This window comes from Sebastes umbrosus, chromosome 22 (assembly GCF_015220745.1).
Source record: "Sebastes umbrosus isolate fSebUmb1 chromosome 22, fSebUmb1.pri, whole genome shotgun sequence".
Lineage (NCBI taxonomy): Eukaryota > Metazoa > Chordata > Actinopteri > Perciformes > Sebastidae > Sebastes > Sebastes umbrosus.
The window spans coordinates 1,623,869-1,647,816 of NC_051290.1; the positions used below are offsets into that span (position 1 = coordinate 1,623,869).

Sequence of the window (23,948 nt, forward strand, 5' to 3'; positions counted from 1 at the left end):
GAAGTGATAACTGATAGATTGTTGCTCTGCTTTACAAAGTGCCTAACCTGTCAGTTAAAATAATGTTTGTCTCTCTGATGTCTGTTTCTTTCTGTATTTTCATGTTAATAACTGAGGATGTTTTTTATTAATTAAGTACATTTTTAAATTATGATTCACATGGAACCTGTGACTTTCAGAGAATTCTTTGTTTGCGGAATATAATACAATAAACAATAAATGGCTTTTCAATGTGACTCCAAATGGACTCCCGTCCTCTCCCGTCTCTGATCACCTGTCTCTCTCTCTCATGCATTTAAAATGATAAGAAAAGCATAAAAAACATGTTTAACTTTTCTTCCATTAAATAAAAAGAAGCACATGCTACAAAGCTCCCCAGCTGGAATCAAACCACCAACCTTTCAGCTCTGAGTCATGTCATGTAACCATTCAGCTACCAATCAGCTTCAAGACTCTTTCATTGTTCAGTCAAATTCAACGCTTCGTCCAAAGTTGTGTTTATGGGTAAAGAAATAATATTATTCAGTTTTTAGACAGATTCCTGAGGCTCATTCAAGACAGGCTTTACACAAAACATCCCACTGAGAGGAAAACACAAAGAGCTCTTGAGAGATTTGAACCCACAACCTTCAGACTGTGGAGCAGACTCTCTACCAGCTGAGCTGTCAGGACTCAATAAAACAACCTACATGTTTCCTTTCAGCTGGTTGCTCTACGTTCGTGGTGCTTCACAGTAAAATGTGTTTTATATAATATTTTTTTCAGGCTATCAAGATGCTTGATGCTCGCCCCTTTTGTCTTGAGACAAGAAGCGATCTTGTCTCTCTCCCTCTCTCTCTCTCCCTCTCTCTCTCTCTCTCTCTCTCTCTCTCTCTCTCTCTCTCTCTCTCTCTCTCTCTCTCTCTCTCACACACACACACACACACACACACAAACGCATGCTCACACACTTTGTTTGGTTTGTTTAGTTTAGTTATTTAGTTAGATTAATATTGTGTTTTAAACCTTTATTATCTTGTAAATAAATGTTTGTGGAATATACACGCTGGTCTCTTTAATGTTGTACAAGAGTGAATAATGCCAACCTCTGCTATGTCAAGAACTCCAATATCCTTCAACCTTTACTATCTATTTTGGTTATAGTTATTAATTTAATTATTAATCCACGTTCCAAATTGATAGTTTAGTATATTTATGAGACTATATTAACGTTTTGGTTATTGGTCCCTGATTCCAGGGTGGTGCCCCGTTTATTATTAATGTTTATTGATAATTTTTATTAATATTAATAATTCTATTATTATTTATTAATTAATTTGCTAATAACCAAACCTGTTACTGCCAAATCCCTACATGTTGGTGCCCCGTGTAAGGCATAGTATTATTGTTGGCAAATTGTTCATAATTGTGCAATATTAATTTTCAGCATAATTTTTGGTCAAAAACAAAAATTTCATATTCCACTTCTAAACAAACCAAAAGTGTTTACATTCTACACCACTAGTCTTCCACAGGAGTAGAAGTCCAGCTGTGCTTTTAAACAAGTACATTGTGGTTAGAATTGTTTATTTGAGAGACTTTGATTATTAACACTTTAAGCCTTAAGCAGCTGACTGTCTCTCCATCTCCGTTCTCTCCCCTCTCTAATCACCTGTCTCTGTTTATTCATTAATTTAGATTGAGAATATCGGGTTTACGTATTAAAATGTGTTTTTTCTCTACTGATCCAAACAACAAGACAAAACAAAAAAAGTTTCTCTTCTGTTGAAGCATATTGATGAAATCGCAGATTTGGGTCACAGTATTGAGGCTGTTGTGGAAAAATAATTTTGGAAAATTCAATTAAAAGCCTATTTGTTATGAGCTGAGATGATTGGTACTGGAAGAAATGGAAACTTGAGGAAGAGTTATCCTAGAAGTATCTGAATTTAAATTGTGAAACCCAGCTGGTTAACAGTAACACGTCTTGTGCTGCAGGTCAAATGGATCTGTCGGTTGTATTGTACACTGATGTCACCAGCACACGGAAGAGCAACCAAAAAAGTAAACACACACACACACACTCACTTGTTGTTGAACACAGTACACAGAAACTACCTTTTTGTATGTATTTATTCATCTTATCGTCGCTGCTCATGCTACCAACCCTGCTGGCTAACTAGCTAAACTGTGTTGCAACCAGTGATCAACCTGCTGAAGTGAAGCCAATGCTGAAGTGCCTTAAACCTGCATTCTCTCTAACAGCCAGCAGGGGGCGACTCCTCTGGTTGCTAAAAGAAGTCTGATTATATAGAAGTCTTCTGACACATTTTGAATCAATCAACGCTCCTCAGAGAGTTTCCTTTTTCTGTTCATTTGCTCCACTCTCTTTTTTTTTCTTTCTTCAGGTGAACCACTGAGGAGGGACTCCATGTTGCTGTCTACTGTCGCTGTATACAGACGTGTTAACACATCAAGCCGTGTGTTGATTTACAAAGCCTGAAACTCTACTGCTGATCAAGAGAAGCCAGGAAACTCATCGCCTGTTGTACACTGTTAAAAAAAAGGAAAAAGTTGGGAAAACTCAAGGCAACAAACTTCAGCAAAATTTTAAGTTAGGCAATTTAACATTAAGTTTTGCTTTTGAGTTTGTTCAACTTTCAATCATCATTTTCAAAATAAGTTGCAGTAACTTATAATTTCACATTGTAACAACTTTGAATTCTCTGTCAACTTTAATACAAGATGGAGTAAATTAAATCTGTACATACTACCCACTTCATTTCAGTTGAGTTAATTTAGTGGAATAAGGATTGCGTACTGCAATGGTTAAGTAGCTGTGCAAATGCATCAATCAGGACCAATGACTACCCATCAAATGCATACATAATTACAGATGCAACATCTATATTCAAAACTTTTTTTGTTTTTGTTTATCAAAACACATGGCCTCGTTCCAAAGGATTTGATTGAGGCTAAATTAATGGGAACTGTTGACACCCACAACTGTCCCAGACTTAGCACTTAATTGTATACTAGCATGCATCACATCTTGAACACCAAAATACAGTGAGGTAGCAGTTGTGTGGGTGTTGCAAGCATAGCAAGATGGAGTTATACAGGGAAAAGTCAGGTGACGGATCGAGAGAGGAAAGAAGATCGCGGGAAAAGGAGACGGATGAGAGAGGGAAATGGAGAAAAAGGGAAAAAAAGGAGAGAATAGAGGTGGAGAGAGGGAACTTGAGAAAAAGAAGAGAGAAAAGGGGGAGAGAGTAAAAGCAGCGAAGGTAGAGGAGGAATATAAGATATCATTTTTAAACTCAAAGTGTATTTAGTCCAAACAATGACTTCAATATTTTAGTTTCAAAATCAACAAAGGAGAAATTGTATTTTTACTTTTTAACATTTTTATATTGAATGTACATACTTGACTTTGGATCTTATTTACATTGTTATTGATCTTATTTGTTATTATCTACTTGATCATATTTCATTATTATAATAAAACTACTCCATTTGGAGTCAAAATTATACAATTGAGTTGTGTTTTTATTGATTTTATACTGAGCACAATGGTAGAATGAAAGGAGGCTCTCCATTAAAGCACGTAACGCTGGTGCAGCTTCATGTTATTAATATATTACTGCTGACGCTGTGATGGTGAACCACCTTCTCTACTTATACTTAAGGTCGATCACCTTTATCTTTAGCACGCATGAACTCGTGTTGCACACTTCTTTTTTTGGATCCAAACCAGTGAGATTATTATCTGCACTATACCGTAGCAGCTCTGTCTCACATAGAGATATTTTCAGATCTACAATTTAAACCAGAAGTGATTGAAACAGGAAGAGGAGGTTCTGACCTAAATCATGTCTCAGCTGTGTGATGCTCAGACAGTCAGCAGCAAGACGTCATGGAGGTCACAGCTCTCTGCATCAGACTGAGTGAGTACTGACACTTTGTGTAACTCTCTCTGCTGATAAATATGTTCACTGTGTGAAGTACAGCTCTCTTTTTGTCTCTCCAGTGGTGGAGGTGTTGGTCCTGCTGGTTGTTAACCACGGTTACTTGGCTCAGAAAACTGGTAAGTTTCACTTTATTATTTAGCCGACAGAAGCTGCTAAACTTTCTGTAACTACGGTCACTTTAGACTCTCCCAAATAAAATAAAAAGTGGTTAAGATTTTAATCTGTAAAATGTTTATTTTTTAAGGTTTTCATCCCTTGTTCCTATTAAATGTCCTTACTGCAACAATGTTCATTTTATACATTTTGATTTCATAATTTCTATAATATTGTTTTTAATTTATTTATTCAATATTATTATTATTATTTGTATTATTATTTATATTTATGTTTTATAAAAATTAAATTAACTTTCATCAACATTTGTGCATCATAAATATTGATATAAAAACATATTTTTAAAAATAGGGAATTTCATGACACCAAATATCTTGTGTTTTATGACAGATATTGCAATTCTAACGTCTTGACATGTTGCGGAGATTTTTGCTAACATGTCAGATAAATGTCAGCTAGCGAGGTGTGCTTTGTTAGCTTTGACTCTTAGCATCTAATCTACATGAATTCAACAGTAATATGAAGTTATTGTTTAAATGTTACTGAGCTGTATGGTGAGAAGAAGAAGATCTTGAGGGTCACCATGTTTCACTGCTGGGACTTAAAAAATTGCCGTAGTTACAGAATCATCATGTTTCTGTAAATGCATGCTGAATAATTAATTTGATTTGCTCTCTCTGTGTCTCTGTCTGCAGCTTTTCCTCGTGTTCGTCCAGACAGACTGCAGTTTTTTGAATATGAGACCGTCAGTGTGGACTGTGAAGAGTTCGGTGGATTGACTGAGTGGAGAGTGATGACGAAGCTCCACAAAAGTCCATCAAACTCTTACTGGAACTCCTCAGCAGCATCCTGCACCATTCATCCCGTCTTTGAGAGCCACAGTGGGGAGTTCTGGTGTGAAGATGAAGGAGGCAACACAAGTGCTGCTGTCAACATCGCCGTCACTGGTATGTTTTAATTGCACTTGTTTTATTATTTTACCCACAAAGCGCTTCCAGCTAGAAAAGTCAAAATGAATAAATAATAACATGCAATGATATATTGTAATGGAATGGACCGTGTTATCATTGTTCTACACATAGTACAACATGTTAAATAATGTTAAACATAAAATATCTTTCTACCAGCTGGTTCTGTGATCCTGGAAGTTCCCGCCCGTCCCGTGGTGGAGGGATACGACGTGACTCTTCACTGTAGAAAGAAGAAATCTCAGTCAAAACACATTGCTGATTTCTACAAAGATGGTTCCCGCCTCGGGACCCAGTATGAAAACAACTTGATGATCCAAAATGTTTCCAAGTCTGATGAAGGATTCTACAAGTGCAGCATCTCTGGAGCCGGAGACTCCCCACAGAGCTGGCTGGCTGTTTCAAAACTAGATAATGGTGATTTGTTTTTGCTTTTTTGTGCACACGTGTTTTCTTTTTCTCTCCGGGTTGAAGATAGATGATGAAAGCATGTTTAATATTTTCTCTCCAGCAGCCGACGAAGACACTGATCGTCCCCTCAGTCTCTCTCCTGATCTCCCCTACCTGCTGTGGGTTGGTGTCGGTGTTTTAGTGGTGGCTCTGCTGCTGTTGGTGATGGGACTACTTCTCTGTAGGAAACACAGAGGTACAGCAGCACTGTCTCCTACAAACTACATTAAATGACTTTATGATGGTTCTTTCTTTTCACGTCTCTCCTCCCTGCTTCTACCTCCTCTGCTCTTCATCTTATCCTCTAAACTACTGAGTTCTTCTTCTTCTCCTGTTTTTTTCTATTCATGACATTTTATCTTTCCTGTCCTCCAGTATCGGTCTGTTTGTCGTCCGGGAAACAAACATCTCACTCACCTGGAGATCACACAGGTGAGAAACACCAACCATGTAAGAGATAATGTAGAACAAGCCGGTCATTGTTGTGAAATAAACCCCGACAGGGCGATGAAACCCCCCCGATGACCTCAAGCTGTTTTAATATTTAGGTCAGATTTCTTTCTGTGCATTTATTGTGTAAAGCTTTCTGCCTGTCTTTGCTATACATGTGCTGCTTATTTAGGCATTATTGTTAAACTGTTTTAGATAAAACACAGCAAATATATTTTCTATGTTTCAGTCTCAGTAGAGGACAGAGTTGATCCACACCACGCAACACGTGCTGTTGTCAAAAAGCAAAGGAAGAAGAAAGGTAAATTATATTACAGCTTTTAGGTAGAAATGCAGTTTTAAGTATAATGTTATAGATGCATGTGTACAATATATTTAACACCTCTAATTATGATTAAACTAAACAGCGTGTGTTTTTATGTTTCAGTGTCAGGTGGTGACCGTGCAGGTGATCCAGACCTTGTGACTTATGCTGCTGTTAGAAGCCAAAAGAAGAAGAAGACAGGTAGTTTATATGATGTTACTTCTGCTTCACTGTTAACTGGTATTTACTTCCTTGCATAATAAGACTATAGCAAGTCTGTCATGCAACATGTTTTGTCTCAAGTAATATAAAATGCAATTATAAATGAATGAGTAGGTTTTGAAGCAGCTTTCTCGCTGCAGCAGTTGTGGTTTTGTGTCACATCAGTTTTGAGAGGCGACACATTTAACACCCGACTGAAATACTACACCTACTTCAATGAATTATTTTCAGATATGTCTGCAGAAGACTGTGATGCAGGTGATAATTTGATCCTCTCAGTTTTAAACCACACGGGGAAACCACAGACTGAAACAAAGGGCCCCATCCCCAAGTTTAATATGGTCAACAGTACAAGAAGCTATGAGGTTTGAATGAGTCACTATGTATCATACACCTTTAACCCTCTGAGACCCGCCGACTTGACTGTCTTTCAGAGGCTCTAGTAGGTTCAGTTTTGGCATGGCCATTTTCAAAGGGGTCCCTTGACCTCTGACCTTAAGATATGTGGAAAAAATTGGGTTCTATGGGTACCCATGAGTCTCCCCTTTACAGACATGCCCACTTTATGATAATCACATGCAGTTTTTTTATTGTCTCCTATTCTAAAAATGGTGTGTTTGAATATTTCTGCATACTGGGGTCGCTAAACAGTCTTAAAATTACATAGATTGGGTCTCACCGTAAAGCTGAGCCTCTTGTGGATCTAATGAGCCCAACTGTATTCATGTGTGATGATGTTAGTCCCCATAAGAGACATTTCATTGTAGTGAGACCTGACGTCACTGTATACAATGACCTGAGGTGACCTCTAGGATAATCACAGCTTCATGAAACTTTACAGGCACAAACTAGAGACCTAGAGCATTTAGAGGATGGTTGGATCAAACTAGAGACCTAGAGCATTCAGAGGTTGTTTACACAACGCAAGTGCTCGCCATCCAATCGCTGAAAAATGCAATTCTTGCAGAAATCTCCAAATGTCAAAAAATGTTTGGGTCTTGGTGTCTTAATGTGGTATTTTGGAGGGATTATTGATCATTTTTATAAATTCTGGAGTGATAAAAAATGGTTAAATTTAGCACCAAATCTGTATAACAAATGGTATCAACCCAAAAATTGCTGCAACAACTTATTTTATTTATTTTAAATAATTAATTAGTTAATTCATGTTTATTTCTGATTTATGACTAGAAGAACTTGACACATAGCGCTGAGCTGCATCTCAAATTAATCTTCAGGTTCTCAGCTTTCAGATGATGTACACCACTTCTATGTGACATCTACTGTTGACCTGATATCTCCCCCTAAAGACCCCCTGGACCCCCTCTAAAAAAGACTAAAATGGCTCTATTGTGGGTCTCAGAGGGTTAATGGAAACTGTGTGCCTCACAACCTAAAGAATGCTTCATAGAAAGTTGTAAAATAATAAGAATAACAACACTTAAATATTCAGTAATTTGTGAATAAAATCGTATTTGTTTCCCAAACAGGTACCAAGTCACGTCGACCAGAAGAGAGCGTCGTCTATTCTTCAGTTCACTATAGGTGAGACTGACGCTGATACAGAATCGATTTCTTCTAATATTACAGTCTATGTACAGCTGACAATATGAACCATAAAATCTTTATAATGAGTTCAATGAAATGTCCTCAAAAGTCGTTATTTGGATGTTTTAACACTGTATAATAACCATAATTTATGAATCAATAGTTAGTTAAACTTAGTTAATTGTTATTTTACTGTTAACAAACAATGAAATGATAATTAATAATGTTTACTAATTATTAGATATGCTATAATTTGTTATTTCATCAATAGTTTGTTTGATTTGTTTGTTATTAACAGTTTATTGTTGAACACATTATAACATTTTATATACCATATTAAGTATTTGTTAATGAATACCAAATTATTTGTAAACCTTTAATAAACTGTTTTTAAAACATCTATAAACATTTAATTTTTTTTATTTCTTATATCATTTTTGTAATTTGTTAAAATGTAAACAAAAAAAACATACGAAAAATGAACAAATGTGTTATTTTTTGGGCCGTCAAAGTTAATGCGCTAATAACGCCACTAATTCCTTTAACGCGTTAACCCAATCGATACTTCGGCGGTCATAGCGGGCTCAGTTTTAAAGCTAGAGTGAAGATACTGGTATCATATGAAACTAGAAAACCTAATGAATCCATTGGTACCAACCATATCATACTAGCTATATATACTAGCAATATATGTACTTCACACTGTATCTGTGTGTCTATTTATATCTCTGATTTGCCAATATGCTGATGACATCCGCCTAATTTTGGCAGAAAAAATAACGTAAAAAGGGAGTGTTTATGTGAGGATGCCCTCACTAACTGACTCAATAACCTTTTTACTAGCTTGTCATGAAGGAGGTTAAATAACACTCAAAACGTACATTACGTTTTGGCGAGGAAAAACTGTCATGGTCATTTTCAAAGGGGTCCTTTGACCTCTGACCTCAAGATGTGTGAATGAAAATGGGTTCTATGGGTACCCACGAGTCTCCCCTGTTGGGCTTGAGTTTGCCAAGTTATGATTTGAGCATATTTGTTATGCTAAATGCAGTACCTGTGAGGGTTTCTGGACAATATCTGTCATTGGTTTGTGTTGTTAATTGATTTCCAATAATAAATATAAACATACATTTGCATAAAGCAGCATATTTGTCCACTCCCATGTTGATAAGAGTATGAAATACTTGACAAATATCCCTTCAAGGTACATTTTGAACAGATCTGAGATAAATTTGCGATTAACAGCTTTTATTTTGTTACATTTGAAATCCATTGCAAAACATGTTTGGTGTCTTTTGTATTTATTTTATGTGAGTGGATCTCTCATCAGTCACTTTACTCAAAATACAATGAATAAACTATAACAATAAGCATAAAGTAAAACTAAACCCATCTTTTTGAGTCATTGTTTGGCCATCATGTCGGGACATCCCATCCAGACACCAGTCTGATAGTAGAACATGTTTCAGTTCTTCAAAATAAAACGGTGAAAGTCCGGTTTTTAGCGTCAGATCCTCTTCGCCACAATGACAAATGGAGAAATCCACGAAAGAAGAGGAAGCACAGTGACAATTTTTTGTTAAAGAAGTATACAAGGCAGGGTCAGAGAAAGTGGATAAAACAAAGAAAAGGGAATTGAAAATAATCCCAGTGGAGTTTTCAAAAGTCAAACCGCTGCAGGACAGACGCTTTGTTTAAATCTGGCTTTTATCCAATTGGCTGTGAAGAAAGCAGGGAAGGCTGTCATCATGGCGCTGTGTTTGATGTTAAACTGTTCACACGTGGGTTAAGTTCAAGTTGATCTTTCACCGTCTTTGCTACGCTACGCCCAACGGGGGAAAATTGCAAGTCACCACAAAGTCACAAGCTCTGCAGATTTAGGCAGAATATGATGGAAACTAGCACAAAGAAAAGGAAGAGCAGGTACAACAAAGACTGTGAAACTACTTAGAGTTATTTATAAGCTGATGGAAGGAGATGTTCAGAGTTTTTTGTGAAATTTGTTAGTTATTTTTCAATTTCACACATTGGTATCTGATTCACATATGACATGAAGCGACACAGTTCATGTGATGAAATGTTTAATATTTAAGTTAGATAGACATTATATATAAACTGTAGACTACCTCTCAGCCTTGGTAATGTGTACTGTAACACATTTGGTTTGTTGAGATCTGGTCACCCTAGTGCCATTAAACCACTGCAGGAGAAGAGGACATAAATAAAATGTGGACAACGTGATGGAAATATGGCTTACAGCCAAGTGTAAAAAGTGTAAAGTGTATTTTTTTTAAATTTCTGGCATTTTATATGCACAAATGAAAATGTGTATAAAAAGAGGTTGATGGAAACAGTTGACATCGATTGACGGAACAATTTAACCTCGTTTACCCGACGGACCCGGTACAGGGTCCGGCTGAGCTGTGTGTTAAAATACTGTCTTTAAAATCTGTGGTGGTCTTTTTTCTGAATAGTTTCTAAAAGACGAGGCCTTAACGCAACTAAAACTCCAAGTGTCTGTTCTCATGCACTGAGAAAAAAAACACTTCCAAGTCTCAGGTGAAAGACCATTGACGGCTCAGTGCTGCCCCCTAATGGTTTCTTTATAGTCTCACATCTTAAACTTCAGTGTTCAGACTTTTAAATTTGCATCCTCCACGTTATTCTTCGTCCATGTCGTTATCTTCTTCTTTAATTCTTCCTTTCCGTTGCTCTAACAATCACACCCTCTGTCTGCAGTACCAGTAGCTCTCTGTCTGTCAGGTCATTTTATACTGTGAGGTCAATGAAATGTCTCCTATGGGGACTGACATCATCACACATGAGTACAGTTGGGCTCACTGGATCCACAAGAGTCTCAGCTTTACAGTGAGACACAATTTATGTGATTCCAGACTGTTTAGGGACCCCAGTATGCAGAAATATTCAGATACACCATTTTAGAACAGGAGAAAATAACACATTTATACTGCGAGCATAAAAGTGCATGTGATTTTCATAAAAATCAGACAAATCTGAGTTCTACAATGACGCAGCACGTTTTTATCTTTTCATATTGCTGTAAAAAATGTATTTTGCTTCACATAAAAGCAACGCATGAAAAGGAAGACTAAAGGGAAAACAAACAAAAACATAAATTCACTCAGACTCACAATGGATTGAATGTGGCAGTATAGGATTATACCATGCAAGGGTGCTGCAGCTTTTAAATACACTCATTGCTGTTACAGCAGATTGACCTTAACCACAACAGAGCGCTCGGCTAGAGTTCAACTGGAGGTAACTTTTGACTCGTGAGATCATTTCGGTTTTCAATTCCAGTGGCAGTGTCTGCTGCGTGCAAAGGTTTTGGTTTATAAACTTTTAATTTGGCATTATTCACGGTACAGCTGTTGTTAAACCTCCAGCATTACAGCATGTTCTAGTAGAAAATCAAAATACATGTATGAGCCTTTGACCTAAATGAGCATATTATGTGACCTTTAACCTACATCCCGTATCACTTACTGACGTCACATCCATAACTGAAGTCACCTAACAAATGTACTTATTTGAACCCAAACCATGATGTTTTCCTAAAAGACCAAACTGTAACCGTATAAACACAACAATAACCACATGTTTAACACTGTGACCATTTCATTTCAGTAGGAAACTCTCTTGTGGGTTGTGGAGGTGGTTGTGTTGGTTGGAGGACTTGTTGCGTTTCCCGCCACATCGAGTTTCCACCAGACAGATGTGGAGTATTTCCTGTTTTAACCATCACTTCTTCTTGAGAACTCTGCAAACCAAATGTGACCTTAAATACTGTACTCATTGCATTTCGCCTTACCTTAAATCCTTAAGTTAACCTTAGTCATTTATGTTCAGTAATGGAGCTATGCAATGCATAGGTGAACTGTATATTTATATATTTTAGGGCTGTCAATCGATTAAAATATTTAATCTTCATTAATCGCAAATTAATATTGCATTTTTTATCTGTTCAAAATGTATCTTAAAGGGAGATTTGTCAATTATTTAATACTGTCATCAACATGAGAGTAGGCAAATATGACAAAAAACTATCGATTAGGTTAAGGAAAAGATTGTTTGGGTTGAAATAACACCAATAGTGGCGTAACTTAAATGCAGAAGTTACAACAAATAAATCAACGTTGACTTCTGGTTTCACACGGGACACGAACGTCAGTCTGGTGTTTTTTGATGCACCCATCCACCCCGATCTCCTCACTCCGCGGCATTTGCCGCTCTTTATATTTTTTCGTTCACAATTATGTGGATTACGTACTAATTGATTTTGTTGGATATACATTAATTACAGTGCATTGACTTTTCGTAGATTTGCTACGAACGGTGTTCCTGAATCAGTTATGAGGTGAAAGTTATTGCTCTGGTTTACAGGTGAGCAGGAAAAGCAAGGCAATAATGTATTTGTACATTCAAACACAGAGGCAATTCAATATGTTTTATAAAAGGCAAAAAAATGCATCATTAAAACACAAGGATGAGACAAATAATACCAATGTGAATGTTACAGGACATGAAGGATGACATTTTAATCTTCAGTCTTCAATTAAAGTCATTCAAGTCATTGTACCTGCCCGACCATGAGACGGGCAGGTAATCCACCTACAATAACCACGAATACCACGCGGGATATCTCCTGAAATTAAAAAACACAAAACAGCATTGCATTAATGTTGATACGGAAATTACTATTATTGTAATTATTGTTATTTTATTTAAATAAATTGAATGGTTGCATCTTGTCTATGTTCGCTGCACAACACACAGCTCTTTAAAACTGCACTAATGAATGCGATTATCCTTTTTAAAAGGCTACTCGAATGCACACGTTAACGTATTTTCTACTTACCGACAGCAGCTGAATATCAATGAGTCCCACTTCGGAGGGTTTCGGTGAACCGTCTATCAGGTCAGGTCTCGACGACCCATTGAAGAAAGCGTTCATGACAGGATCCGGGTGGTATGGAAAAAGAAAATTATCACCCACTGCTACCTGAGATGGAGCGATTACCTGAGGCTGACCTGAGGAAGAAAAATACAATTCTTCTATGAAAAGCCTTTTATTGACATTAGCCACTGCTGTGTGTGTAAAATGACGCAACAAAAACTAAATACATGTGCATTGATTTCAGACGTCACCTGCAAACGCTATAAATAATGGACAAGACGTTGAGAGTGTTGAAGTATTTGGGCTTCATAATTGACGATAAGTTGACCTTTGAGAGGAATACAGATATGAAGCTTGGCGTAAGTTCAGTCAGGAAGACTCTATGGCTGTGTTTGAAACCTCCTACTACATACTACTGAAGAACGCAGTGTACAGTACATACTGCGTTCCTCAGTAGTATGCAACGCTTAGAGCGATGTATTTAGCAGTAGACCAGGCTTTAGCCTTTAAACCAGCTCTTAAAGCACTGGACAAAAAACAAACTATTGCAATATTATCGAAAAATACAACTTTGATTTTGTTGTTTATGTTCTGTTTATTTACTTTATAAGATATGGTAGGTTTAAACTATTTATTCTAACAGCTCATAATGAAATAAGACAAAAAATATTGCTCGACAAAATGTACGTTACTCAAACTGCTTTTTCAGTTAAAAACAGTGGCCTGATCTCCCTCCAGATATTAGAGTAATATTAAAAAAGGGTCATGTTGTCTCAGCAGGTATCTCTCTGATCTTTCCCTCGCGTGATTCCCTCGCCACTCTGCTGCTCTGTTGCCGCTCTGTGAGCGTCAAAGCGTCTAACCGCCAAAGACTTTGCACTATTCATCTCATCATGCACTAAAATTATTCTTCATTCGAGTGTCTCCTGAGTAAGAAAAGCAAGTAAGCGTCTCTTTTGTCTGAGGAATATAGCCAAGATTCAGGATCCCTGATGACGTTGTTTTATAAATCTTTTATTAAGTCAGCTGCTGGTATACTTCGCTCAACCTCAAACAGAAAAACTCGTCAACGAGGGCGATCAAAATCAGCAGCAAAAATCATCGGCACTCAGCAGAAATGCCTGTGAAACGTCCAACAACCGTCTGATAAAGAAAACAGAATCCATCCGAGTGTCTGTCCTCTGGTTCCCGCCTCAGAAACCACCTCTCTGGTCTCTTGAATTCCCCTTTATGTACTACTGTATTCAAGTGTTTTTAGTATGTGGTTATTATGTATTTGTGGTTTTTAATTTCTTACGCGTCGAGCTGTCACTATATCGAAGACAAATAAAGGTCTTGAACTTGAACAATAGCCTGTGAGGATATCTTACCTGCAGCAGAAAGTATTTGAAAAAGTAAAACCAGAGCTCCCGGTGAAATCAGGAGCTGATCCATCCTGGAGATGTGAAGACTAGAAACCAGATCTCAACTGAATGAAGTCATTAGTGATCAGATGACACAATCTTCAGCCTACATCCTGTATATATGCTGACACACTGACGGTGGCTATGAGCTTCACACTGTCAGACAGACAGAGTTAGGGGCTTTCTTTATGGTGTTTGACCTTCCTGTGGATTGTGTATTTTCTGACCACATGATGTGATCCATACTGTTTGAACAGAAGGAAACCACAAACATCGAGGTTATTGCACTTCACTGATTGGTCAGGACCTCAGACTTTCCCGGCACTACATTGTACTGGGAAATATTGCATATTTAAATAGGGATGGAGGGATGGTTACCTAAGATTATTGATAATCAATAAAGAGTTTAATTACATTTAATCTCCAGCTTGTCCATTTGAGGTCACACAGCTTTGTCACACACTGTTGGTATAAAGTGAAGACATAAAGAACAACCACATTATCTCCGTACATAGTAGAATAACATCATCTCTTCACCTTCCTGATCTCTTTTTGGAGTCGTGGCCCAAACAGCAGCACCGCTGATTATATGAACCAGCAGTCAAAGAAATCAATAATATAGGAAACATCATAACAGCAAACTGACATGAGTTATATTTATGTACAATGTAAATGAAGGCGGGCCGAACACACAACCCTGTGGCACCCCCTTGTGGACAGTTACAATCTCACATGCATTAAACATTAGTACTGTCACAAACTCAGCCCCATGCATTGCCATTCTCCATCCATCCACCAGAGGTCCTCAGACCTGTCACTCCAGGTCCAACCACTCCCTCCTACCATGCAGTAACCACTGACCTTCCTCCACCCACCTATTCACCTGCTTCCTATTCACCTGATCAGCCTGGCAGCATGTTTACCAGCCTCTTGGCCGGATTCTCATTGCTGCTTACCAGCCACACTGGAACCGGAACCAGAACCAGTACCGGCCTGTCTGAACCTTTTTCCTGTTCACACTCAACTACTTCTGTTTGGACTTTCTACCCGTACCAGTAAGCCTACACCTTTTCCATCAATCCCTGAACGATGTGGGTCTGCATTTGGGTCCTTCCCCTGCTGAAGTGTTTGTTTATTATAAAGAATTCACAACCAATAATTAGGGCCTGAGCACAAAAGTGCGAGAAAACCTATTGTTTTTGTACAGATTGTCACATTTCTGAGTGAGTTTGGGATGCACGAGAACTCGCAAAAATTGGCACACGCTTCAGAACTGGCGAAAATTGCAAATGGCAGCTGCAGTACGATGACTTTTTGACCAAACAGTGTGTAACATTTTGCTGAATTATCTCTTTTTGTGCGAGGAAACTTTACTGATACGTCCCCTGACTTCCTCTTATGTGTTTCCCTTAAATCAGTAACTAAGGCAACACCACAAAAAGAGTAAGAGTTAACCAAGTAAAACTGAATTGAGATAAAAATCTCTTTTGTGATGGTGACCTGGCCAAGAAGGCAGCAAAGTTAAACATTGTCGATTTCATGTATACAATAAAAAAAAAAACAATACAGAGTAAAAACTAAAGTCCACGAATCAACAGAAGAGTTTAATAGCAGCTATAGAGACAGATATTTCCTCAGAGTTGGTAGAAACCAAAGCTAAAGAAGAGAGAGAATATCGGACTGACGTTCATCAGGTCAACACAGACTTTAAATTAAAGGTTCCCTGTGGAGTTTCTGACCACTACTAACAACATATGGATACATGTTTTAATGTGTTAGACCCTGTTTTGCTTGTTCATGTGCAAATACTGTATGTGCAAGCAGGTGAAGCAATGCACATTCAATCCAATGGTGCTTTCAGAGTATTCCATTGACCAACAGGTGGCGGTAACATATCAGGAAACTCACTAAGGCCCAGTTCTAGTCTGGTTCCTACACCCTCAAACTCTGTTTGTAGTCACACTCACAGCTCAATAAAGCTCCTTCTTTAAGGTGGAGGTATAAACACAGCGGCCACCTCCTTCCCTCTCTCCCACAAGGAAATAAATATCAGAATCAGAAATACTTTATTGATCCCGGGGGGGTGGGGGATTGAGTTACGTTTTGCTCCCAATCTAGAATATAAACATAGAGAAATCATAAGAAAATTTAAAGGAGAAATATGTATAACAACAGTGCAAATAATAATGCTGAAAAATAGGATCTATGCAAATAATATAAATGCATGCATTTATATTATTTGCATAGATCCTATATCTATCTATCTATCTATCTATCTATCTATCTAAATGTTCTGTATAAATAAATGCAGTATTGAAGCCGGAAGTAAACCAGATTATTGCACAACAGAATTATTGCACAAAATGATTGTTGTGTGTTGCACAGTTGAAGATATAATAAATGATATGGTTATAGCTCCTGATAGGGGTAAATATATGTATATATATACAAAAGTATGTTTGAATATTTGATCCTTAATACAATCTATGTACTTTATATTGATAACGTCTGTATGACAATAAAGTAGAATAAATTAAATCAATGTCTGTCTTAGTTTGATCAGTTTACAGTAAATGTTTGTACCGGTAGTCGCACGGAACTGACATTTGATCGTGTTTCATGATGAACACGCAACGGCGTTGCACGTCGTCAGTAAGGGCGGCTGGTTAAGTCGATGCAGGCTCGCTGTTGGAGGGTTTTATAACCCACTTCCACTCCCCGCTGATTGGTTTGGGATGGCACTTAATATGGCGGACCCTCCACGCCAACGTGCAAACAAAGTGGAAATGGGTAGGGAGAGGGTGTAGGGGGTGGTTTGGTATTGGGCCTAAGACTCCAGCAAATTCAGTTAGGACGACTGCAAGCTGGTAAACATGGATGCAAGCCTTTATGCAGGTTTCAAAAAATAAACAAATAATAATAATTGGCTTTGCAGATGTTTTAAGAAGAAGGAAAAACAGAAAGTGTTTATTTTTGAGGAAACAACTGCTGGATGTGTGTAAATTGTAATCCCAGCTCATTTCTGCTGCATGTGGGAGGTTATTTTGGGTAACACAAAAGGAGTTGCAAACGCTAACATCTTGCATGTTGTGTCTTACCTGGAGTTTATTTTTAGAACAGGAAGTTGTGGCCTCTAATGTCAAGTGTGATACAGCCACCCAGGCTGCCATTTAGTGGGCCAGCAGCATGGAGATCACAACGCTGTGTGCTGTCGTCGGTGAGTGTTTGTGTGTAATTTTCATGCTCTTACGCGTTTCATATCTTTTGTAAACTTAACATGTTTGGGTTTTAAGAAGTTTCTAAAATATCTCTCTGGGCTTTAAGGAATTAGAAAAGACATTTTTCACTATATTTCTGGCATTTCCTTTGATTGTGTATCTACTGTATGTACTGCCGCCGCAAAAGTTTTCAGAAGCAATGTAGAGTTGGTTTCACCTTTTATAGCATTGCATTGCAGACAGGCTGCGAGTACTCACTAGGCATTATTCATGGAAAATGAACTCAATAGAAATAGTTTGCAGCTCAACAAGTTAAATTCATGTTTTCCAAACACTGTTTGTGTTTTCACGTGAAGGTCACAGAGAACCAGGAAGCTTTGAGCAGCTACAACCATCTCACTAATTTTTCAAAATAACACCCACAGTGAAATAAGGAAGCAGGGAAACGTACAGAAGGTGGCGAACTCGCTGAGCGTCCACACAGCAGCCACGTTGGAATTCAATAACGTTCTGTTGCTCGCAGTGTTGGTAGACTGACTGACATGTTTACAATGAAAATCTCAATCAACCACCATCTGTCTGTTTTCTTGCAGCCACTCTGAGAGTCCTTCCCAACAGATCCCAGTTCTTTCAGTACGAGTCCGTCTCTCTGAGCTGTGAGCAGCGAGGAGGAAACTCCTCCAAGTGGAGAGTGAAGAAGAACACATCCATATATATAAATGAAGAGTGTTTAATATCCTGGGAAAGAACGCATGAATCCCACTGCTTCATCGATGACCTTTACCCATCAGACACTGGGGTGTACTGGTGTGAGTCTGCAGAAGGAGAGTGCAGCGACGCCGTCAGCATCACTGTGAACGGTGGGTTTAAAGAAAAAAACAAACCAACTGTCAATGGATTAAAATATTTAATCACGATTAATCGCAAATTAATTGCACATTTTTTTATCTGTTCAAAACGTACCTTGCTTTATGCAAATGTATGTATATATTTATTATTATAAATCAATTAGCAACACAAAACAATAACAAATATTGTCCAGAAACCCTCACAGGTACTGCATTTAGAATACAAAATTAGCTCAAATCATAACACGGCAAACTGCAACAGTTGTCCAATGAAAATGGCTATGACAGTGTTTCCTCGCCAAAATTTAGCGTAACATTTTAGCGTTATTAAACCTCCTTTGTGACAAGATATAGTATACAGGTTATTGAGTCATTAGTGAATTAGTGAGGGCATCCTCACTTTAACACTCCCTTTTGTGACACACAGCTACAGTGTGAAGTACATATATTGCTAGTATATATAACTAGTATGACATGGTTGGTAATAATGGATTCATTAGGTTTTATAGTTTCACATGATACCAGTATCTTCACTCTAGCTTTAAAACTGATCCCGCTACAACCTAAAAATCACAAGTTGTGTTAATGCGTTCAAGAAATTAGTGGCGTTAAAACAAATTTGCATTATTATCGCGTTAACTTTGACAGCCCTAAAAAACCTTTAGAAAAGTAGATATAGAATCTCAGTTTGTCCTCCTTTTGAGAGGCTGGACACAAAAGGGTTTTTAGTCACCATAGCTTATGGTTTGTTGAATTTAAAATTAAGATTAATGCTATGTTCAAATGTTTCTAGCAGCCTATTTTCATGTTTTCCTGACAAGCACCTTCTTGTGGGTGATGCAGAGAGTGACTGTCCATCTCGAAATAGCAAAGATGGACGTAACATGAAGCCACTAAAAGCCTAACGGCAGTATCTTGAGTTGACGAGTGCAAATTGCATAGCAGAGTAGGGACTTTCGGCACAGCTTCCAAGGTGCATGGAGAAGGAAAGAAAGTGGAAATCCTAAACTATCTTCTTGTCTTTCCGTCTGTCACTCAGCTGGCTCAGTGATCCTGGAGAGTCCTGTCCTCCCTGTGATGGAGGGAGACGATGTGACTCTGAGCTGCAGAACCAAGACGACTTCCTCCAACCTCACAGCTGATTTCTATAGAGATGGCTGCCTCATCAGGAGCAGCTCTACAGGAGAGATGACCATCCACAGTGTTTCCTGGTCTGATGAAGGACTCTACAAGTGTAACATCTCTGGAGTTGGAGGATCATCAGAGAGCTGGCTGGCTGTCAGAGGTTAGGACGGCCTAAACTTATTTAACAACTTCAGCCTGTGTTGTCTTTCCAAAAATATACAACTTTTTGAGTTTGCTTTCTTAACCTCTTTTAGCTGAGCTGTGTGTTAAAACACTGCCTTTAAAACCTTCAGAAAAAGCTGTGGTGGTCTTTTTTCTGAATAGTTTCTAAAAGACGAGGCCTTAACACGACTAAAACAACACTCCAAGTGAATTTAGTCCAAACAATGTTTGTTTGGTAATGATTTCAATATTTTAGTTGCAAAATCAACACACGAGAAATTTCTACTTCATAATATTTTTATATTGAATGTACATACTTGACTTTGGGTTATTTTCTGTTGTGTTATTTACATTGTTATTGATCTTATTTGATCTTATTTCATTATTATAATAAAACTTTTCCATTTGGAGTCAGAATTATACAGTTTAGTTCTTTTTTTATGGATGTTATGCTGTGCACAATGGTAGAGTGTGATGATGCACAGGGTAAATGTCATGGCCAAAGGCTCCATTGTGTGCACGTGGCCTCCTGTAGTGGATATCAGGAGTATTTTAGAGCCAGATTCACTTTCAAGAGGTAGAAAACCCATTTGGCACACTTTGGGTATCCAAGTGTGCCAGATGGAGAGTCCGCCTGGTCCTATCCTCACTAAAACCTTTATAGAATCTATGTGCTTTGTGTTATTTATATCTGCTCTGGCTCAGTTGTAGTCGAGGAGTTGCTGAATGAATTCAGTGGCATCTCTCTGCATGTCATCATTGCTATAATGTTGTTATCCACTGTCTGATGTAGAAAACATTTTAGGAAAGGATCAAAATGTTAATCTTTCCTTTGGTTCATCACAGTTTACTCAGGTTTAGTAACAGTCTCAATGTTACTGACACTGGGGATGAATTCTCTGAGGTCTTACCTATCCATAGAGACCAAGATCATGCAGATAGACCTGCTAGTTGTGGAGCTACTCTCCACCATAAAGGACAGAGCATTCTCCCCTACAAAAGGAATACTCCAACGACATTTCCATTTTACCATGAGTTAGATGAGAGGATTGATAAATGTAACTGTGTGTTCACCAGTCAGCCATGTAGACAGAGCTCGCTGTTTTATTGCATTGAAGCCAAACTGTGGTATTTCTGTTTTGTAACAGGAAGTCCTGACCCGCCCGACTCCCCCGTCCTACGCATTCTACTTCCTGCGGTGGGCGTTTGCCTCTTGCTGGTCTCGGTGATGCTGCTCTGCCTCCGGGGCAGCCACAAAGGTCAGCCGGTTCTCACGCCAATAAAATGACATTCATTCGTCAAGTAAATAAAGTGTGAGGCTGCACTTTGGCACAGCGGTGCTTTGGGCTAAGTGTTATGGTCAGCATGCTAACATGCTCATAAAAACAATGCTAACATGATGTTTAGCAGGTATAATGTGTATCATGTTCATTATTCATTGCTAGGGCTGTCAACACTATAATAACGTCATCAATCTTTCAGAGGTTGTAGCGGCTCAGTTTTCAAGCTCGAGTGAAGATACTGGTATCACATGAAGCTAGAAAAACCTAATGAATCCATTTGTACCGTGTCATACTAGCTTGTTATGAAGGAGGTTAAATAACGCTAAAAAGTTACACTAAATTTTGGCGAGGAAGAACTGTCATGGTCATTTTCATTGGACAGCTGTTGGAGTTTGCCATGTTATGATTTCAGCATATTGTTTTATGCTTAATGCAGTACCTCTGAAGGTTTATGGACAATATCTGTCATTGTTTTGTGTTGTTAATTGATTTACAATAGAGTATTAAATACTTGACAAATCTCCCTTTAAGGTACATTTTGAACTCATAAAAATTGTGCGATTAATTTGCAATTAAGGAATTAGGAATTATCCTAGAAGTATCTGAATTTAAATTGTGAAACCCAGCTGGTTAACAGTAACACGTCTTGTGCTGCAGGTCAAATGGATCTGTCGGTTGTATTGTACACTGATGTCACCAGCACACGGAAGAGCAACCAAAAAAGTAAACACACACACACACACACACACTTGTTGTTGAACACAGTACACAGAAACTACATTTTTGTATGTATTTATTCATCTTATCGTCGCTGCTCATGCTGCCAACCCTGCTGGCTAACTAGCTAAGCTGTGTTGCAACCAGTGACAAACCTCTATAAAGTGAAGCCAATGCTGAAGTGCCTTAAACCTGCATTCTCTCTAACAGCCAGCAGGGGGCGACTCCTCTGGTTGCTAAAAGAAGTCTCATGTATAGAAGTCTTCTGACACATTTTGAATCAATCAATGTTCTTCACAGAGTTTTCCTTTTTCTGGTCATTTGCCCCACTCACTTTTTTTTTCTTTCTTCAGGTGAACCACTGAGGAGGGACTCCATGTTGCTGTCTAATGTCGCTGTATACAGACGTGTTAACACATCAAGCCGTGTGTTGATTTACAAAGCCTGAAACTCTACTGCTGATCAAGAGAAGCCAGGAAACTGTACTGTTGTACTGAAACCATAGGGAGATGGATTGGTCACACCCTCAAACCCTTAGGAAGGACAAAAATAACACTACAATACAATCCACCCGGGAAGACAAAACAGGATAGGCTGAAAAACACCTGGAGATGTTCCACGCTGCAAGACTTGGAGAACATTGACGTAAGCTGGCAAGAAGCAAAAGGCCAGGCCCAGAAAAGAGTGAGCTGGAGAGCTCCGGTGGATGCCCTACGCCCCTAAAGGAGGTTTAACACTAACAGCAGGGGCCGACTGGCCATCGGGAAGTTCATGAGGGGAAGTTTTTTATTATCGTTATATAGTATAGTTTTTTTATTTGTATCCCCAACCCCAGAATTATACAGCATGTACAGATTGATATGCAATAGTTCTTCTTAGCTGCAGCAACACAGCTGGTGTAATCCGTAATAGCAGGTAGCAGTTGCCATCACAAGTGAACAGACAGAATTGACTGTTTATACATGGAGACAGGAGGTAAACTAGAGTTGTGATGCAAAAACATACAAAGTCATTGGAAAGGTGCGAGTGGGCAGAATTAGACACAGATTGAAAAACTCAGACACACCTTTAGACTTAAACAGGACAGATACTGACTTGTTGTTCTATGGAGAGCTTTGGTTTGGTTCAGTCTCAGAAACAGTTGTTTGGTGTCTCCGATTTGCTCTCATGGGTAGTTTTACATATATGTTATATATACATTTGCATTTTTATACATTATATATAAAAAAAAATAATGTGAGATGAAAGCACAGCTAATCTACTCACTCAGTTGTCTCTCAGACAATCACGGTGTTTTCTTGCCAGATCAGGACGCGACTGTAAAGTCAAGATGGTGGCGAAGATAACAAAACCGGGGATGTGTTCATCTCATATCGGGCCTAACTTTAATGGATCATAACATATCGGGTATGGAGTTAATCTGCAGATGCTCGGGTTCAAAATAAGATTACATTTTTCTACGTATGTCAGTTTTTGAAACACTCCAAAGACCACAATGTGGCCTGTAACAGACTAAGGTAAGGCTTGTTTTTAGCCTAGCTGATGGCTGGAAATGCTTTTTGCTACTGAAGCAGCTGTTAATCATTTGCGGTCAGCAGTCAATGACGCTATAAAACAGTCAATAAAAAAGTTTTTTCAAAAAGTGTGAATCACTGCAACCATGAGAGGTCCTTGAGCATAAAGTCATAAAAGAGGACCAAAAATATCAGGCTGATGGGTCCAGTAATAAGAGAGATTAGCTGCGGACAGCCAGACTGATACACACACATGCGCACACACACACAAACACAAACCGACACACACACGACCAAAAACACGCCTGGCAGAGATAATGATGATGCTTCCAGTAATAAACATGAACCTTGGTCTCCATCTGCTTCTTTAGGTTCTCCACTTCTTTCTCAGCTTCTTCACTTTTGGTCCTCTCCTCCTGGAGCTGCTTCTCAAAACTCCTCCACTTCATGTCAGCTGCTTGTTGTTTGTCCTCCAGCTAACAGACAGACAGACAGACAGACAGATGGATGTTGATTTCAACAGTTTTTATCTGTAGGAAGTGTCAGGCGGACACAAAACCTGAGATTATCTGGACTATTGTCATCCCTCTTCGGATTGGCTGAATGCAACTGTTTGTTAATCACAATAACACAAAGATGCACATGAAATATACATTCAGCTGTGAAAACTGTTTACAGGAATCATTTAGAACTGATGATGTGTTTCAATAGTCACATAAGTTTTGGTGTAAAACCTGGTTAAACACAATGGATT

General features: G+C 38.4%; 2 protein-coding genes across 3 annotated transcripts; both read left to right on the plus strand.

Moving 5' to 3' along the window:
* Nucleotides 1-3,801: 3,801 nt before the first annotated feature.
* Nucleotides 3,802-8,296, plus strand: LOC119481857. 2 transcript variants are annotated; one of them, XM_037759156.1, is made up of 9 exons: nucleotides 3,802-3,926; nucleotides 4,010-4,066; nucleotides 4,760-5,011; nucleotides 5,192-5,449; nucleotides 5,544-5,678; nucleotides 5,858-5,914; nucleotides 6,162-6,233; nucleotides 6,360-6,437; nucleotides 7,949-8,296. In XM_037759156.1, the coding sequence occupies exons 1-9, from the start codon at nucleotides 3,896-3,898 to the stop codon at nucleotides 8,005-8,007; spliced, it is 999 nt and encodes a 332-aa protein (XP_037615084.1). In that variant the 5' UTR covers nucleotides 3,802-3,895; the 3' UTR covers nucleotides 8,008-8,296. The 2 variants fall into 2 exon arrangements, with proteins under 2 accessions (XP_037615084.1, XP_037615085.1); XM_037759157.1 differs by having other exon boundaries at nucleotides 5,547-5,678.
* Nucleotides 8,297-15,244: 6,948 nt separating this feature from the next.
* LOC119481868 (sialoadhesin-like) lies at nucleotides 15,245-22,501 on the plus strand. The gene is made up of 7 exons (XM_037759181.1): nucleotides 15,245-15,382; nucleotides 17,432-17,544; nucleotides 18,139-18,405; nucleotides 19,433-19,678; nucleotides 20,829-20,939; nucleotides 21,621-21,686; nucleotides 22,034-22,501. Exons 2-7 carry the CDS (start codon nucleotides 17,514-17,516, stop codon nucleotides 22,126-22,128), a joined length of 816 nt encoding a protein of 271 aa, XP_037615109.1. The 5' UTR covers nucleotides 15,245-15,382; nucleotides 17,432-17,513; the 3' UTR covers nucleotides 22,129-22,501.
* Nucleotides 22,502-23,948: the final 1,447 nt, after the last annotated feature.